This window comes from Metarhizium brunneum, chromosome 6, assembly GCF_013426205.1.
Source record: "Metarhizium brunneum chromosome 6, complete sequence".
In the NCBI taxonomy this organism is placed as follows: domain Eukaryota; kingdom Fungi; phylum Ascomycota; class Sordariomycetes; order Hypocreales; family Clavicipitaceae; genus Metarhizium; species Metarhizium brunneum.
Window position 1 is genome coordinate 1,657,721 of NC_089427.1, and position 18,773 is coordinate 1,676,493.

The 18,773-nt window shown below is 52.7% G+C and overlaps 6 protein-coding genes across 6 annotated transcripts; 4 read left to right on the forward strand and 2 right to left on the reverse strand.

Moving 5' to 3' along the window:
- Positions 1-116: 116 nt before the first annotated feature.
- Positions 117-1,820, forward strand: G6M90_00g098590 (uncharacterized protein; the record flags this gene model as incomplete). Its single annotated transcript, XM_014690999.1, has 1 exon — positions 117-1,820. One exon carries the CDS (start codon positions 117-119, stop codon positions 1,818-1,820), a length of 1,704 nt encoding a protein of 567 aa, XP_014546485.1.
- Positions 1,821-2,338: 518 nt separating this feature from the next.
- Positions 2,339-3,595, reverse strand: CYS3 (Cystathionine gamma-lyase; the record flags this gene model as incomplete). The annotated part of the gene is made up of 1 exon (XM_014690998.1): positions 2,339-3,595. One exon carries the CDS (start codon positions 3,593-3,595, stop codon positions 2,339-2,341), a length of 1,257 nt encoding a protein of 418 aa, XP_014546484.1.
- Positions 3,596-6,006: 2,411 nt separating this feature from the next.
- G6M90_00g098610 (uncharacterized protein) lies at positions 6,007-7,332 on the forward strand (the record flags this gene model as incomplete). Its single annotated transcript, XM_014690997.1, has 1 exon — positions 6,007-7,332. One exon carries the CDS (start codon positions 6,007-6,009, stop codon positions 7,330-7,332), a length of 1,326 nt encoding a protein of 441 aa, XP_014546483.1.
- A 407-nt stretch (positions 7,333-7,739) lies between these two features.
- On the reverse strand, positions 7,740-8,837 carry RPF2 (Ribosome biogenesis protein RPF2; the record flags this gene model as incomplete). Its single annotated transcript, XM_014690996.2, has 2 exons — positions 7,740-8,682; positions 8,752-8,837. 2 exons carry the CDS (start codon positions 8,835-8,837, stop codon positions 7,740-7,742), a joined length of 1,029 nt encoding a protein of 342 aa, XP_014546482.2.
- A 481-nt stretch (positions 8,838-9,318) lies between these two features.
- PAY32 (Peroxisomal targeting signal receptor) lies at positions 9,319-11,351 on the forward strand (the record flags this gene model as incomplete). Its single annotated transcript, XM_014690995.1, has 2 exons — positions 9,319-9,489; positions 9,567-11,351. 2 exons carry the CDS (start codon positions 9,319-9,321, stop codon positions 11,349-11,351), a joined length of 1,956 nt encoding a protein of 651 aa, XP_014546481.1.
- A 6,778-nt stretch (positions 11,352-18,129) lies between these two features.
- On the forward strand, positions 18,130-18,559 carry G6M90_00g098640 (uncharacterized protein; the record flags this gene model as incomplete). Its single annotated transcript, XM_066131547.1, has 3 exons — positions 18,130-18,184; positions 18,303-18,428; positions 18,492-18,559. The coding sequence occupies 3 exons, from the start codon at positions 18,130-18,132 to the stop codon at positions 18,557-18,559; spliced, it is 249 nt and encodes an 82-aa protein (XP_065987541.1).
- Between the last annotated feature and the right edge of the window lie 214 nt (positions 18,560-18,773).

Here is an 18,773-nt window from a genome sequence, read left to right on the forward strand (position 1 = left end):
ATGCGTCCCTCCTCACTCTGTGCCTACCAAGCTTCTTCCACTTTGGCTACACACAGCATCACTCACCCCAATGAAGCTTGCAAGTTGACTTGCCCGCTTTCTCCTCGCTAGACGACATGGACCGTCTCCCGAGAGAGCTGATAGATGCCATTCTGCAGCAATGCATCGCCCAGGGACATAAGAATAAGAACGCCGTCCTCAATCTCCGCCTCGTTTGCCGCTTATTCGATAGGATCTTGAAGCCGTCTGTTTGCTGCACCCTTGGACTGGACTTTTCCCGAATGAGCCGAGCCAGTCACCTGCGCCGACCTGATGTAGATGCCCTTCAGACCATCGGCTATCACTGCAAGAGCCTTTATATTGACATGATGGTTCTTCGAGATGAGAGCACGCCTCCCCTTGCGCCCTCCCCGTCCCCTCTCTTCGGCATCTTGGCTAACTCTCCTGTAGTGGAAGTTGAATTTCTCGAAACAGTCTTTGCCCGAATCCCTTCCATGACAGACTTTTGCCAAACCATGCATAAAAAGTACTGCATGAACGTAACCTCCTTTACCGAAATCGAATACTTAAGCATGGTTGAGACAATGCTCTTCTATTGCCGTGGCGTCGACGGCCTCCGCCTCACCCTTCCATTCCAGCTAGTTGGACGGCACTGCAACGCGGCGACCATGATCCTTGCCAACACACTCAAAGCCTTTGCATCGCGCCCAGAAGAAGACTCGGCCAATCTCAGAACTCTTGTGCTGGAAAACGTCACCGACGTTGCCATATGCCACCTCTGGATGAACCCGAGCGATGTCATGAACATCATGGCTGTGGTGGCAGTATTAGAACACTTGGTCATGACCCTGCGACGACACGACAATGAGCCTCATCGAGCAGGTTTGTTTGGCTCTTGCCTGTGGGACCTGATTGAGCATGCCGACTCTCTCAGATCGCTCTGCCTCGTAGGAACGGATCACGATGATCGTCCCCCGCGGGGTTTGAAGCAAACCAAGTTTTGGCAAATGCCAGTTGAGGATTGGAGGGCACGCTCTCTACCGGCACCGCGAGTTTATCTTTCCAATCTGACCAGCCTCGAGCTGAAGCGAATGGAAATTTTGCCAGAATGTTTTCTGAAGGCAATGGAGACATTTGGTGAAACTCTGGAAGAACTCTACCTAAACGAAGTGTACCTGAAGACGGAGCAATCGCAAACGTGGAACCAGAACTCTTCAAAAGTCCTCTGGACCGGCATGCCCAACCAACGGCCAGCGGAGGACTGCAAATGGATGGCCATGTCACTGCGGGCCACCCTTTCTCGACTACGAATTTGTCGAGCGTCCTTCCTTGCCTACGACCACTACCTTCGAGAAGAAATGTCCACTCAGCCGCAGCCCGAATTTGATCTCATCGACCCGTGCGGCCTGGGCCGCAGCGTATCCCAGCGATTTGTCGAAGTCGTCATGGGCATTCGCCAACCCAACCTGCCTTCAGGAAGTCCAGTCGAGTTCTTGCCCCATGACGCCAACGACAAGCTCGTACACGTACTCAAGCCCAGAACCCGGCCACTGCGTGTTGATGAATACGATACAAACGCTCACCAAACCGCCGTGGATAATACGACTTCAGAATGGCAAAAGCGCATTGACGGTATATTTCATAATTGCAATTCTGGGACTCTGGATGAACTACATTATATTGCCGAAAAGGCTTGTCAAGGCATGAATGAGATTCATCGAAGACGGAGTGAGTGGACAGCTGGAAATGGCATGGCCAACGAGTACGTTGACAACTTGTTTAATATTCCGACAATGGAGGATTCAAGGGATGCAGTATAATGTCCACCATGGGACCTGGTAAGACGGTGGGAGGCAAAAAGCACGAGCCAGATCAAGTACCTGGTTATCACGCTATATAATAGGCAAATGTATTCTGCCACAAGTTGTAACCAGGGGGGTGGGAGGAGGGGCGGCAGAGGGTAATAGGAAGTTGCATAGCGGCGCTTGCTCTTTTTTGTTACTATTTTGTATCAGGCTCTAGTCACAGGTTGACCCAATTTGTCGCGTACGGCATGAGAAATAGCTGAGCGGTGTTGCGACGCCATGTCCATATATATAGAATATATGTATCAATCGTGACTAATTCCATGGAAACAAATGAACTATGCTCGTTTCTGCCAACAGACTGTGCGATGCGTTTGAGTATCCAACTTGATTTTGCGACGATGCCTTGCAGATTGTTGTGCCTTTGGCTCTGTCTGCCTCTAACTCTAATTCATAAACCCGTCATATTTTGTCTTTTGCCGAAGCGAAAAAAAAGAGGGAATCACGCTAAAGGGAAAAAAAGATTCACTTCTTCATTGTCCGTTGACACCGTTGGAGATGCCGTTCTTGGTGGACTCGTTGACGGCAAGCTCGAGAGCCTGGAGCACGTCGTTTTTGAGATCCTCGGCGTCTTCGACACCGCAGCTCAATCGGACAAGGTCATCAAAGACGCCGACGGCCTCTCTTTGGTCACGGGGAATGCCAGCGTGCGTCATGCTGCTGGGCAGCTCGACGAGGGACTCGACTCCGCCCAGGGACTCGGCGAGGGTGAAGATTTTGGTGACCTGGCAGAAGCGCTCGGCAGCAGCGTGGCCGCCGCGAATACGGAAGGACAACATGCCACCGCCCATGCCGTCGCGGTGCTGGCGGACGGCAATGTCTCGGTGGGGGTGGGAGTCCAGGCCGGGGTAGTTGACGGCAATGACGTGAGGAGAGCCCTCGAGGGCGTGGCCGACGGCGGTAGCGTTGCGGGTGGCCTCGCGAGCGCGGAGGTGAAGGGTCTTAAGGCCGCGGTGGGCGAGCCACGAGTCGAATGCCGAGGGGACGGCGCCAATGGCGTTTTGGAGGAAGGAAAGACGCGTCTTGAGCTCGTCGCTGTTGAAGGCGGCTACGCCCATGACGACGTCGCTGTGGCCATTGATGTACTTGGTGACGCTGTGGACGACGATGTCGGCCCCGAGATCGAGAGGGTTCTGGACGTAGGGCGACAAGAAGGTGTTGTCGACGACGACGAGGATGCCATGCTTGTGGGCCTCGGTGACGACAGCGCGGATATCGACGAGGCGGAGAGTAGGGTTGGAAGGGCTCTCGATCCAGACGAGGCGGGTCTGGTCGTTGATGTGCTCGCTGATGTCGACCTCAATCTCGGGGGTGAAGGTGACCTTGACGCCGTGGGCCTTGGCGACCTGGGTGAAGTAGCGATGGGTGCCGCCATAGACGTCGGAGACGGAGATGACATGGCTGCCGGCGGCCAGGCTCTGCAGGATAGTGGCGGTGGTTGCGCTGCCAGAGGAGAAGGCCAGGGCGTAGCGGGCATGCTCGAGGGCAGCGACAGCCGTCTCGAAGTTGGTGCGGTTGGGGTTGGAGGAGCGCGAATACTCGTACTCGCCGACAGGCTTGCCGACAGCCGTCTGGGCGAAGGTCGTGGAGAGGGAGATGGACTCGATGACGGCGCCGGTGTGAGGGTCGTGGGGCGAGCCGGCATGGACGGCGAGCGTGCCGAAGGCGTGCACGGGTGTCGGGGGACGCGGGGGCGTCGAGACGGGGTCAGAGGTGATGGGAGGCGACATTTTGACTGCGTGACGGTGATGTGCGTGCGTCTCCCTCGGTTGGGGTCTGGTGATGGCAGGGCGCGGTGGATGGCTGCTGATGAAGTCCTGGCTCTCTCTTTCCTCTTGCGCTCCTTGCCCTTGTCCTTGGCTTGGCTTTTTTTTTTTTCTTTTTAGGTCTGGCGGCGCCAGAGCTGATATGATAAGCGGAGGGGCAGCAAGCAGCAGTGGAGGGGCCGTTTCCGTCGTCGGACTGGCAGTGTTCAATGTTGGTCGAGTGAGACAGCAGGTTTTGGACAGCGTCAGCCTGGTCTTCTCGGACAGGAACAGCTCACACTCGCAATGAGTAGTACACAGGAAGTGAGGACAACAGAAAGATGTATCGTCAGAGGACAGATGGAATTTTCCAACTCGACATGGAACTAGAGGGGCTGCTCGTGGTGGAGTCCCCCCGTTGGTATATATATGCATTTGTATGGGATTGAGTAATACTGGTACTCCGTAGCACTACAGCAATGCCTAATGCCTGGCCGGCCAGGGCAGGCATAGCAAGTGAGACGGCGCAAACAATGACGGGTTTTGAGTTCCACTTGGGGGCTGCGATCCACCGCGTCAAGCTCTGCCGTCACCACGTTTAAAATTGTGTCATCAAGCCCCGAGCCCCGAGACGCCCAACATTGAAGCTAAACGGAGCGCTTCCGGCGTGATTGGTAATTATTGTGATTACTACCGGTTGACGTCTTCTGCCGCCTGGCGCTAGCTAGAGGACCGGTACGCCCCTTGGCTGCACGGATCGACATGCCGACTGTTGGCGCGGATTTCCGCACCGAGTTTAAACACCCGCCAGCCCATGGAACCTTCCATTTATGTGCATAATTCCCATCTGGCATGCAGGAGCGACCAAATGACAAGGTAATATTGGACAACCCCATCACTGGCACACCGCATTCTGCAGTTCCTACCACTTAAGGAGTCGGCAGCTCGGCTTGCAGGGGGATTGGGTCATAAGGGTAAGCATCATTGATTGCTCCGCCACCCCTCCTCGACTGTGCTTTCTCGGAATGGATGCTGTCCAGCTTGGATGAGCAATCACATCGCTTTCTGCACGCCCTTTTCCTGGGCTGAAAGAGCATAAGAGAGAGGGGGATGCATCACAGCACCGCACCGCACCGCTGTCCAACTCCTCATTGGATACGTCGGTGCTCGACAAGATCCGTGTCCAACTTTGGCCAGTTTGCTTGCACGCCTTCCTTCTCTGGATCGCTGAAGCTTTTATTACTATTGACGTCTTCCGTGATTTCTCCGCCGACTGCCTCACACACCTAGCATAAGCAAATCACCATCTAGGCTGATGAGGCACGGGCAGCAACGGCTCATGGTCGGAACCAAAAGCGTCTTCTCTTGCATTACTATTACCGAGCACATTAGTTTAGGGAAGGGTACATATGTACGATGAAGCGAGACGCGGGCGCATCACGTGGCACCCCTTATAGTCTAGCAGAATATTTGCCTACGAACAAGTACACATTACCTATTAGGTACCTACCTAAGGTACCTATAGGCAGGTAGGTGCAGTGGAAGGTACAAAGAATGTAAGCAGGCTACTACAGGTAGGTACCTACCTACCTAAGGTAAGTAGGCCATCGCGCCCTGTCCTACAAGATACTAATTGGTAATCGAGACATATTGACTCTACTACTCCGTATACCTGCGTAAACTGCATGTATCTTGCATTTTCCTTCAATGTTACGAGGTCCAGTCTCAGAACGGTGATGCAAAGAACTACCTACTTGGTAGGCCGCCAGTAGGTGCGTGGATTCCGTGGCCACCGATAGGCTACCAATGGCCGCCGCAGTGCGTGGCTGTGCTCCGCAAGCACATGCTATCGTCTCTAGACCTCAAAGGCTTCAAGTAAAGCCATCTCGATTTCTTTGCCGCTTCTTTTGATTTTGGACTCCTTCGACAGCGCAAGCTCTTGCAAGGTTACGGATGAGACTGCTTTCGAAAGAGGGTCGCCGCCGCTCGCTCCAGCATTCATTCTCGCGCGTCTATTCCGGCACCAACGCGAGCCAAGGTGGTCGTCCACCCAGGCACCTCACTCAGCTTCCCACGCAACGCTCATGGCCATGCTGCCAGCACGCCCTGTCGTCAAGCTTGCAGCTCAGTTCCTTAGCTAGCCAGGCGTAGTTACGATATGCCACCCCGGCGCTCACACAAGAAATCTCGCGCTGGGTGTCGCAGATGTAAAAACCGGAAGATCAAGGTGAGGCCAGCCTCCATCCCTGAGCGCCGTTCACTTTTCTACTCTACGCACTCAGAGTTGCCCTCCACCCGCCCCCCCCCACGTATGCATTGATGGTTTTCCTGCTAAATCCTTCTTACAGTGTGATGAGGTGCACCCAAGATGTGGCAACTGTTCCAAGCACGGCGTCATGTGTGACTTCGAAAGCCCGGTTGTTCTTGACGAGCTTGCTACTGCGGCCACACCTTCGGCAACCACTCCTCCTCCAGCCTCTGCGCAAGCTGCCAGTCTGAGCGTCCCGCAGCCATCACCGTCCGTATCGTCGCCTTCTCAGACGCAGGCGACGTCCATGGCCTCTCAGCCTCAACCCAATGGCGCCTCTCCCGAGCCAGACACGTCGAGGCCTGTGGACAGGCTACTGGAGTTGCGGCTCCTTCATCAGTACACCACCAGCACATGCAAAACGCTGCTTACCAACTCGCCCGCCACGCATGATATTTGGCAAAAGGCTGTGCCTGATATGGCCTTTCGAGGCAAGACGTACTTGGCCGACGCCATGCTCTCCGTGGCAGCTCTGCATCTGCGATCACAAGAGCCCACCGACAAAGCCCTGGTCCAGGCATCACATGCGTATGCTGCGTCGGCACTGGCGGCATATGTTGAAACGCTGAACAATGGCATCACGGCCGACAATGCAGAGGCTCTCTTCCTGACTGCCTCGCTCATTGCTTTTCAGGCTACCGCACAGCGAATTTTCATCAAGGATGACACGGAAACGACTAGCAACGATGGAGCCAGTCGATACACTACGCCCATGGCTTGGTTCCATGCATTCCAGGGCGTCAAGACTGTTGTTGCAACATCTTGGCAGTGGATACGCAATAGCAACATCGTTCAAGCTGTCATTGACTCGCAGCCAAGCTTTCAACTAGATTTGAACCCGCTCGGTCCCAATTCCTTTTTTGGCCATCTTCTCGAGGGTCTTGACGACGAGCTCGCGAATGAAAGCAAAGACAAGGTCAACGCCACCAGTCAGGGCTATTTCCACGCCGTCAGTGTTCTGAATTGGGCACACAAGAATCCCTTTCCCCCTGCTGCGCTGGCCTTTCCCGCCAGTGTATCCCGAAGATTCGTCGAGGTCGTCGACGAGAAACGCCCCCGGTCTCTCGCCATCCTAGCTTGCTTCTTTGCGCTTCTCAAGCGCATGGATAGTGTGTGGTGGCTCGAGGACGTTACGCGCCGCGAGGTCATGGGCCTCGTGAGCCTGTTTGAATCGGGTTCTCCATGGTGGAGGCATCTGGAGTGGCCAGTGCGCATAGCTCTTTGGAATGGAGGGACCATAACATCTGACGTTTGGGGCGTGGATTATGAAAAGGAAGCCGAGTCGAACACGGGAAACGGCGATACCATGGTTAGCCACATTGAATTATTCTCCCGGTTGACGAGCAATCCGCAAGCAACTGCGTCCATGTCGGCACAGGCCGAACTGGAACTCATGGCCGTGCCTCTTGATTAGGACTTGCAGATGGCACGGTATTGTAGGACTATCGCCGTCACTAGGCAAGCAAGATGGACAATGTGGGATCTTTTTAGTACCAACAGCCCGGCGTTTGGGTTTTTTACGGGATACGAATTCGGATGACTTCTGGCGTGACGTCTTTTATACATGGAGGGTGGTGCAAGGAACTTGTATAGTTGGCGAGGTCATAGCCGCACGGTGAAATCAATCTAATCATATTACAGTCCCAGCTACACTGGCGAGATACAGACTGTACAGAAAGAAAAAATAGCTTTTTAACAACCAAACTTATCAATGCATACAAAGCTGCAAGCTCCAGACTCTGCCAGGGCAGCCAGATACGTATTTAGACGCCGAAACTCCAGACCCCCAAATGCAAGAAGTTTTTTTTTCCAAGCCCGCATCTACTGCTTTATCCTCTTGGCATCGTCATCAGCAACAACATCTTCAACCAACTCTTCCTCATCGTTTCTCGACCTCTTCAAGCCCTTCATCTTCCTCAACTGCAGCTGGCTCAAGTCTTGTTTGCCCAAATGCACTCTACCAATCTTGTCACCCATTGAATTCATCGTGACATTCTTCTTGGTTCGCTCCTCCAGGCCGCGCGCCTTCTTCATGGCCTCCTTGAGCATAGACTCATCCGCCTCCTTGACACGGCCAACCCTAAAGTCCATCCTCGGTCCAATCTCCTCCACCTCCACGCGGGGCAGCTTCTGTCCGCTGCGCTTCGTCTGAATCATGTAGGCGCGCAAATGAATGGCGGGCTTGGCGTCCCCGTCGCCCGTGGCATCCTCCGCCGTGACGGAGACAATGTACTGCAGGCCCTCTACATCAATCTTGTCCGAGGGGTCGCCTCTGAAGAAATCGAGGAGCAGGCTCTTCGCCAGAGTGTACTCGTTGCTGACGGGGCTCTCGAAGGCGGTGCCCGCAAAGAGGAGCATGGGTCGCAGGCCAATGGCAAACTTTTTATTCTTGAACTGCGCCATGGTCCGGAAGGTCTCCGGGTCGAGGTGCAGCTCCAGCATGTCGAGGACCTTGTAGCCGAACGTGCGGACAAACGTCAGCGCGTGAGGCCGCTTCTTCTGGCTGCTCCCGAAGACGAGGAGGGAGGCGTCGTTCTTCTCGGAGAAGAATTCGAGCGAGGAGGCGTCTTCAAAGGGGTGGATGGGGTTCTTCTTGGTGAATTTCTTGGCGAGGGGGAGGCGGAGCGAGTGGAGGTCGGTGAGGGCGTCTTGGGCGATTTGCGAGCAGGACGTGCCGCGGAGGAAGAGGCATTGCTTGGGGTTTTCGACGGCCTTGGGCTCGCGCTTTTCGAGGGCTCGCTTTGAGCGGGCGTTGCGAGGTTTTCTGGAGACGGTCAGTTATTTGCATGTGGCTTCGGCTGCTTGTCTAGCCAGGTGAGCGACATTGACATACACTTGACGAAGCATTTTGACTGTGTGGTCTTTGTTCGTGCTGCAGAACGTGGGTATCAGATGTTCCTTGGTGACGAAGGCTGCCATGGGAAAAAAAGCTTAGATGGAAAAAAAAAAGAGGCTCTCTATGCTTATCGATAAGCGCCCCCCGGGGGACCAACCGCGTTGTTAACGTCAACCGTCCGTGGCAACACCCACCCCGCAGTCACGTGTCTGCCTCTGTTGGGCTTTACAGGAGTGGCGGCCGGCGGAGAAACTTCAGTGCGCCGTGGGACGCTTCTGTAGCCTTCTGAAGGCCGGAGCCGGACTGCCTCGGTACTTTTTCCCCACAGGCCGAGCTGCAGGTGACGTCCTGACAAACCATGTCGACCGAGCCCAAATCTGTACTCGTACTCCTCTCAGTCTGAACATTCGTCTCCCTTTTCCTTCTTCACCTTGGGCACGCTTCCGAGTTGTTTCCCCCATATTGCTGCTGAGGCTGACCTGTTCATCCCCAACGAGAAACGCTGCCGCTTCATCCGCCACCTTCAACCACACACCCCGCCTATACCAGCACATTCCCAACATCATGTCGTTTATGGGAGGGGCCGAATGCTCCACGGCGGCGAATCCTTTGAGCCAGTTTCAAAAACACGTCCAAGATGACAAGACTCTGCAGCGAGACCGACTCGTTGGGAGGGGACCCGGTGGTCAGATGGGTGGCTTTCGAAGCCAGGCTGCCAATGCTCCCCAGGACGAGGTACGGATTCCTCCCGCCCCTCCGTGTTTGGTTTCGATCCCCAAGTGACTAATGGTGGACCCCTTATGACCTTATAGATGATGAATGGCTTCCTCAACGGCGCCCCGAACCTCCAGCAAGAATTCCCCATGCAAGCAGGACCTGCTTTGAACCCAGCACAGCATGCCCCGATGCGCGCCGGCTCAGCGTCGCCGTCATGGGCTCAGGACTTCAACGGTCAGCCGGGCATGGAGTCGGCTTTTAAGCCTCCGCCTGGAGCTCACTTCTCCTCGGACGAGTTTGCGAGATTCCAACAGCTGAATGGCCAAGCATCATCAGCCAGGTCCAGTCCAATGCAGAATGCCAACTTGTCCAGCCAGATGCCCCAACGGCCAATGATGGGAGTTGGCATGATGAATATGGGAATGGGCTATGGCCAGTTCCAACCCATGTATCAGAACCAACCTCTCCAGCAGCAGCACCAACAGCAACAGCAACCCGAGGGCAAAGGTAAGGGCAAGTTGATAGAGTTGGACGATAGCAAATGGGAGGAGCAGTTTGCTCAACTCGAGCTCCAGGACCAAGAGGCTGAAAAGCTCAAGGAGAAGGAGAAGGAGCACGACGAAGCCAACGCGGCTGAGCGGGAACTTGATGAGATTGACAAGGCAATGCAATCTGAAACTAATGAGTTTGGTGACTTCGAATCCCTCTGGAAAGGAATCCAAGCTGAGACGGCTGCTGCTAGATCCATGGTCAACGACGATACCTTTTTCGACCAGTTCGATACCGAGTGGAGCAACGACAACATCCCCGCCGACTTCTCCATGGGAGACTGGGGCCGGTTCGGTGATCCTGTCGTCGAGAGCTACCTGTTCGAGCAAGAAAATTTCTTCCGCGACGAAAAGAACGCATTCGACGAAGGTGTACGGGTTATGAGGGAGGGCGGGAATCTATCTCTTGCGGCCTTGGCATTTGAAGCCGCAGTACAGCAAAACCCTAATCACACCGAGGCATGGGTGTACCTGGGGAAGGCCCAGGCTCAGAACGAAAAAGAGACGGCTGCAATTCGTGCCATGGAACAGGCATTAAAGTTGGACCCCAACAATTTGGAAGCGTTGATGGGTTTGGCGGTGTCCTACACCAACGAGGGGTATGACAGCACTGCCTATAGAACACTGGAGCGCTGGCTCTCGGTCAAGTACCCTAGCATCTTGGATCCCAAGAATCTACATCCAGCCTCCGAGATGGGCTTCACTGACCGCCAAATCCTTCACGAAAAGGTAACGAAGTTGTTCATTGAGGCTGCTCGTCTCAGTCCTGATGGAGAGCACATGGATCCCGATGTCCAGGTAGGCCTGGGCGTATTGTTCTATGGCGCGGAGGAATACGACAAGGCGGTAGACTGCTTCCAGTCGGCACTACATTCATCAGAGTTGGGTACATCGAACCAGCAAGAACAGGTTCATCTGCTTTGGAACAGACTCGGTGCCACGCTGGCGAATAGTGGACGGTCAGAAGAAGCTATTGCAGCTTACGAGCACGCGCTTTCCCTGTCGCCCAACTTTGTCCGGGCTCGCTACAACCTCGGCGTAAGCTGTATCAACATCAATTGCCATCAGGAGGCTGCCTCTCACTTCTTGGCTGCCCTGGAGATGCACAAGTCCATTGAGAAGTCTGGACGAAGCAAGGCGCACGAAATCCTCGGTGACAATGCTGGCAGCAACGTGGATGAGGTCATTGACAGGATGTCTGCACAGAACCGCAGCAGCACCTTGTATGACACTCTAAGAAGAGTGTTTACTCAGATGGGACGCAGAGACTTGGCGGAGAAGACGGTCGCTGGCGTTGACCCTGACATTTTCCGACCAGAGTTTGACTTTTAGATTCTGGGGACCCACGGATTAGGGTTATTTGAAATGGGAGGGTACATTTTTGGATATGGCGAACATGAAGCTCCTTCATTTACATGGCATTATCATGTGTATAAACAACAGAACTATGGCGCAACGTCCCGTGTAGGGTAGGAGTTGCAATTGATGATTAGGATAATGGGGCATAAATTGGCTGCGTGTCATTATTGTGAGGCAGTGACCTTGAATTGTGTTTCCAGCCCTTGTTATATGTGCCCAAACACTCATTCACTTGTCAAACCCCAGGCCCGGTCCCAGCACTCACCGCACTGAATTCCGCCGATGGGGAATAATCGTAGAAACTCTCGCCAAGTTGCAACATCTTTCAAACTCTCCCAACCTACCCTACAAGATGGAGGAGTTGACAGCCTCTTCTGTCGTCGCCAGCAACCGCCCAAGCTGCCGTAGCTTCACGCGCAGAGACTGGACCTTTCCAGTTCAAACTCCCGTGCCTGTTTCACAATTCCGCGCAAGGTCAGATCCTTGTCATGCAGATGACTGTCCTTGGCTTCCCCTTGCCGGAAAAGAAGAGGGAAAAAGAAAAAGGCGCCAAACAAACCAGCAGCCAATGATGCGTAGCGGGACCCGCGCTGTCTTCACGCCACATTGGCAATAACCGCTGGGGCGGCAGGGAAATTGAGGCTGTCAATCTACAAGCAACAAGCAAGAGTACATGTACGTGCCCCATTCTCCATAGCGGGATGCCCATCAGAGACAAGGAAGGAAATAAGGGACTCACTGTGCCCTGGAGTCTGGGGTTGGGGAAATGCGGGATTGACCGTTATTTAGGTGTCATTGGATCAAATGCGGTAGGAGAGTGTTTTTGATGTCCCATGTTGGGATCGTTTCTTTTTCCCCAGCGCCTTGGCCGTCTTTTTCTTTTTTCTTTTTGTCTGGGGTCACGGCAAAGTAAAAGTAAAAAAAAAAAAGAGAGAACCAGATGCAAAAGAAAAGAAACGTTGCTATAATTATCGAGGGGTACTCGTGACTACCTACTGCATTGCATTGCAAATCAGGGGATACGTGGGCTGGGATTAGTATTTGCTTCCCGGCGGTAGGACGAAGCGTCGACGGTATGGCAGGATAACTAATCTTGGCTTCAAATAAGCGAGCTGGCAAATACGGCACCCGGCACAAATCGAGAGAACCTAGGCATGTATTACCCCGTACTGCTCTTTATATCCGTAGCACAAGCCCGGTCTAGCGAATCTAGCGAATCCGGACACGGCCTATTTTGCCGGGTTTTGCAAACGCTGGTAGTATTGTATGTCACGCGGGCGGAAACGAAGACTTGAATAGTTTGAATGGTCTTGTATGGTTGGGACGGGAACAATAACATCGTATGTAGTCTTGAGAAGTGAGACCCTGTCGGATGTCTGTCTGGTCTTTGTGCCGGGGTAGTTGGTGACTAGTAGACGATAATATCTGCAGCCCGTTGTTGCGGTTTTGGCTCGGCCGGTTTCCAGGGCCGCCGACAGGGCGGCGTGTGATTGCAGCATTTGACCGAGTCTGAATGTACAATAATTACATGACAGCAGCCATGAGAAACACTGAACAACAAAGATCGTTGGGAAATCTTCCGGAGCGGTGTGGGCGTGTGGGTTGCCATCTGGTTAAGTTTAGACCCTCCACCGGCCGCCTCCTTGTCGTTCATCTGTACAAAAGCAACAAGAGTTGCTCCTTTGTCTGTATGTATATGCAAGTAGGACGTACGTAGTACGTTTGCTTCATGTAGTACTTTGTACTCTGCATGAATTGATAAGACCAGTCCCAGGAACCAGGGGTACTCCCGCCAGTAGTGGAAACATCATCCCCGTCTTGAACACTTCTTGGATGGCTGTCTGACACTCTGGTAGTACTGTCTCTTTCGCGGCGACAGAACGATTGGGCCTATGGCGATGGCCAGTTTTTAAAGTTCGTCAAGGGTGGTTCACCGCCCCTGTGGAAAAAGCTATCATGACACAAATCGTTGCCGTCGCCCCCATGCCATGAGAAAAAAGAAACGGACTGCGCTGGCTAGTACATGTATTCCGGTTGCCACATATGGGATGCTGGCCCTTGTGTGTGTCTCTACCTACCTTTGACCTCGAAATTTGTGGCGGCAAAAACTGTTGGGATGGTACAACCGACCTACCGATGCCTGTAGTGCACATCATTCTTGCAAGACAGATTTGTGGTTTGTTCCAGTTCACTTTTGTTCCAATGACCCGAGACAACTGAGGGGCAGGTACTAGCATCATTGAACGTTGCAAACTTTCCCGTGTTTCGGTACTTTGCTTTTTCCCTCTTCACGGCCAAGTAACTTACTAGTATGTGTATGTACGCAGTCACATATAGCATTACACGTCCACATGCCATGGGCCTCTCACAATTGGCCGACAAACCCGTCGTACTAGTCGCAGAACACAACCTAGCATTGATCCGAACCATTGGACGAATCCAAGTTGTACAGGTGGAACAACAGCACCGTGGGGTCGGTAACATTTCCGAAAAGGAGGAGACTCTTCTCATTCGCGAGGTATGCTGGGGTGTTGTGTGCAACGTAAACAAGTATCGCGGGAAGAGCATTGAGAATTCTCGGCTCAAACGCATAGCCTGTCTCTGAAAGTACTGGCAGACTGATTATCATGACAAATACTTCAAGGACCCTGTGCTGGAGTCCACGTCTCTCGGGACATCTGAACCACCTCGGAAGCATGTCTGTATCACAAAGTGACACAGACAACAGTTTCCTATGCCGCTAGACAGAACCCTTTGTAGGGGTCCTGGGAGTGAACAAAAGGCAGGGGAGGTTGTTGCAAGGCAATGCTCCCAGTTCTAATCCTCCCGGCATCAAATAAAACTTTTGCCCAGAACCTGGTTGGAATATGTTTGTTGGCACTGGACTTTCCTGGACAGTCTACCTTTTTGCGTCGAGATAGATTTTGCATGTCGAGGGCAACCTCATGAGTCGTGGCGGATAAATAAAACCTGTAATGTGTGCTATGGACGAGGAATAATTCGTCCAAGTACTTTGGCCGCCAGGTTTGTAACTTTGCTGCATAATGCCCACAGTAATCTCTTCGAACATCGTACCGATTAGTCAACGATCTGCCATCATCTGTTTGAGACAACGGATCAGTCCAGATCCAGATCGTTTCTCAATGGTGGGAATGTCTTCGCGCTCCAATTGCAGTACTAATACCAGGCAAAGGGCAGGTGACTGGTGATTTGCCTTGACCAGGATCGAATTTGCATATATCGCTAGCTTTCTTGTACAGGAGCCTCGAGATCTAGGCAACGTGATAGCCTCATGAGGCTCAGAAAGCCAGGGTTCCTATTGGGTATCATAAACATATCTAGAAACAGTTCCATGCAAGACCGGCGGTTGAGCATTAGACCAAAGAAACAACTGACATGGGAAGGAGGGTACTGTGATGTGCATGAGGCTTCTTATCACCGCCAAGGTAAAAGAATTTGAGTAGAGACGAGGTTCGTAAGTTCAGAGCATGTTTCTGCCTTGTCAAACGCCTTCATGGTTGCATTCCAGGCAAATGTCTCAAGGAGGCGCCCGGGTCTCATGTACATGTTCAACAGCGTAATCTGATACGTCCAGTTACGGCGGCTGTCTCTTTGCAGGGTGAGGTTGTGGGCCATGACAATTGAGATGAAGACCGTCTGAACCAGCAGACACGGAAATGGCCTCTCGATGTAGGCCGAGTGAATAACAACTCCGCGACTCGTACTCCCTGGGCCGAGCATGGAGTACTCCGTACAGTGTACAGAGCGTTCTCGCATGCTGCAGAGTTATCAAGTAGTTACCTACTCCGTACATACCTCCATACTGCCCCCCTTGAATCACGAAAAGATGACCCTGGTTGCTCCAAGTGAATAATAATAGTGTCGTTGCATCCGGTATATGTACAGGCGTACATACACACTCTATACATGGTCCTAGGATGTGGCTCCTCCATCCAGAGGCGGCCAACAAAACCCATCTTCCACCCAATTACTCCGTAGGGGGGCAGGGTGTTTGGTGCCGGGTTGCAATAATAAGAGCCGCCATGTGTAGACGCGAATGTTGGCTGGGGAATACAAGTCTAAATTTGGACATGGCTCCCCTTTCTGTATAACTGCCCGAGCAGCTTGCTGGGGCGCCGTGTTGCCTCTACTGTGCTTATTATTCTGACGCGACAGCAAAGTTCCTTTGTGCAGCATGCGGCTGGCCATTTTCCGAGTGAATGTAACGAGATTGCAGTTCCTGGTGACGTCTCGGCGGAATGTCGTAATCGGCCGAGCGTGTTGGCCCGTCGTCTCCCTCATTCTTAACTTTCCACGTTTCCCTATCGAATAGAGATAGAGTGTTGTAACAACAGAGTAATAGTTGTTCATTGGCCCATGTTCGCAACTATGAGCGCGTAATGCTCTTCCTCTTCTTTCTACATTGCGCCACAATGCTGGAGTATTCAGTCATGGCATAGCATAGGCTTTAAGCATCGCCGAGCCTGACAAGGTTTTGATGGATTATACCATACCAAAACAACCGTGATATCGGTACTGGCCAGCCCATACCAAGCTGACCTGGCTTCTCATGGAAAACGCTTGCTGGGAGGCACTTTTCAAGTGCGACTGGAACGGTGGTTGCCGCATTCATGGATCTGGTCACTTTACCACTTTTACCAATCCCAACTGTGCAAGTTTGGATTTTGTCCTGGTAGCGTTTGAGGAACCTGCAGGATGATAAGTATACGATTATCCCATATGAGGCTAGGCGGACAACATTAACATACTGCTTGGCTCCGTACAACACATACGTGTGGACGGGTTAATGGCCAGGTAGGCATTCTGTCGTCAGGCCTTCCCATAGCAGCTATCGAGTAGAAGACCACTGTCGAGGTAACCGTTTGTCCCGTCCCATACAATGTCCAGGTTCGCAGTCCCAATGCCATGTATCTTCCCCCCCCCTCCGTGCTATACATACTACTATGTTGATAGCATTTTAAGAATAAACGGTCTCAAAACCCGCCCCATTTTGGGTGACAGGAAATAATCTAGCAGATGAGTGAAAGGTACATACGCTACTGTTTAGGTATGTGCAGCGAGCCCCTGACATACCCCTGGCCACGATCTGGGTTCTCCGAAGTAAAACCCTCCGAACTCAGATAAGCATAAGGATAAGAAAAGGCTTAGTTTGTAAATGTGTCTGTGGTGAGGTTCGCAGTCACTCTCCCCTCTTGCACAAGTGGCTTTACACCTGCTCAGATGTAGACTGCCGTTCCAGAAATTAACTCATAACTTTAGCCTTGTTTTAGGCAAGGGATAGCGGTGGCTAGTCATCGCTGTGCGTAGGTCACCATGGAATACTAGCAACTACTAGCTGTGGGGATGATATGAAAGTAAAGACAGATCGTTTCCTTGAAGCTTGCCTTAGTCGTGTGCACTAGTACTGGCAAGCTATCCTGCCAAGCCACGGTGGAAGCTCTGCAAAAGTAAAACCGGGCAGAAGCTGGGGATCAATTGCCCAATCGTTGGCTGTTATTATACTCCGCCCAGAGTGCATATGTACATACAGAGAGTGCTTTGTTTTTGAGACCTACCAAAATGATAGTACATAGTAAGCCCAGATCCTGGCCATATGCATTAGGATGTTGAGCTCACGTTATTTCATCCAAGGTTTTGAGGGCGAATCATTGAGTCCATGGCGTAATACCGCTCCCCGGGTTTGGTATTCTCTGCGAAGAGCGCGAAAATACTCTCGCTCGACCACGACGGAAGAACTCTGCACGGTGACATTGAAATTGGCACCATCGGTGCTGACATGGGCCAGGAAACCGTAAACCGATTCAAATGACGGGATGAGATCGTGGACGTGGACGTGGGCGTCAAGACGAGCGCTAGCCCAGCCAGGTGAGACACACATATGTCCATCTGTACACGCAAGTACGGAGTAAATGTATGTAATCACAATTCGTTTGCTGTGTTGAACGATGTGCCGCATTCTGTATTCTCCGTCTGTGCGCGCGGTTTGTGCGGGTGCTGGATTACTTTTGACCCTCCCGGCTCCAACCCTCTTGCTCTTGAGATGAGCTGGCTTTTGCCATAAGCGGTCAGGGTTGTACACGGTGTGCATGAAGAGATCTCCGAGTCGTAGCGTTGCGCGTTGCATCAAGTGGGACATCTAGTTACTAGTAGTAGTCTTCGTAGAGGGCGAAGTTGACAGTGGAAATGGGAATTGGATGGTGATGGAGATACTGCCAGGTCTGCCGCATCAAGCGGGGCAGCAGAATCAAGTGCCGAGGGTTGCACAAGGCTTTTCATTGTCGGATGATTTCGACTCGTCCCTTTACGCCATTTGACCGTTTTTGGTGTGGACGAACCCGTTGCAATTGTACCCAGTATGGAGTACAGATAACTATTGCAGGTTGGTGCTCCGCACAATGGTGTAGAAAGGATGCACATGCCCAGTCTCGAGGAGGCGCCAGCGGAGACGGGCTTCACGTGGCTGCGAGGCGGATCGGCCGCAAACGCGTGGTAGGAAGGAGCGTTGGGACGAAGCTAGTGGCCAACACAGACGCGGGCTTAAGGCCGACATGAATCTCCGACCTGCGGCTATCATAGCCACAGGGTTTATTACGCCATACCGTTTTGCTCGGAGTAATCTGGTGGCGTCCCTCCCAGCTTGCCATGCTATGTGCTATGTCAGCCTGGCTAACCTGGTCTTTCGTAGTTACCCTGTGACTTCCCGCGCACGTGGGCCCCTGTCATGTCGACCATGGCCAGAGAGAAGGGGCTTGGGGGCTTCAAAGAACATCATCTCCGCGATGACGGTACGAGGTGCGGCAGATTCAACCCCTGCTTCATCAACGTGAAGATTTTGACAAGCGTCGGCTTTCTCTCACTCTTGCAGCGTCGACCTTTGACCAACGGTGACTGACCCGGGTGCAGGTCTGCATTGCTTGACAGGGACACCACCAAGCACGACAAGATTCTGGGCTTCCCCTCGTGTCGACGATGGCACAGACTATCGCCGATACGGTTACGGCTTCCCTTGGAAGATGAAGCTTTGTCTCCGTTGGTCATTCTGGGTTCCGATATTTGATGTATGACACAAGGACTGATATTGCCAAATCTCAGCCACCACTCAGAGCGAACAGCTGCTGGGCAGTGTCTGCCGCGATACAGTTTCGTTCCAAGAAGTGTAGTGGAAGATGATTGTATGTATACATACGCGTAGGTTGTTGATTCTGATACTTGAGAACTCTTCCTAGTACTATCATCATCATTCTGCCAGGTTGTAATACCTGTGTATTTGCTACTCCGTACGTGAGCCAGGATGAGATCGGTGTGGACCACAAACAACGCAAACTCAAGCGCGTACAACACGGAGTACATACGTCTTGTGTTGGTCTGCGTCGG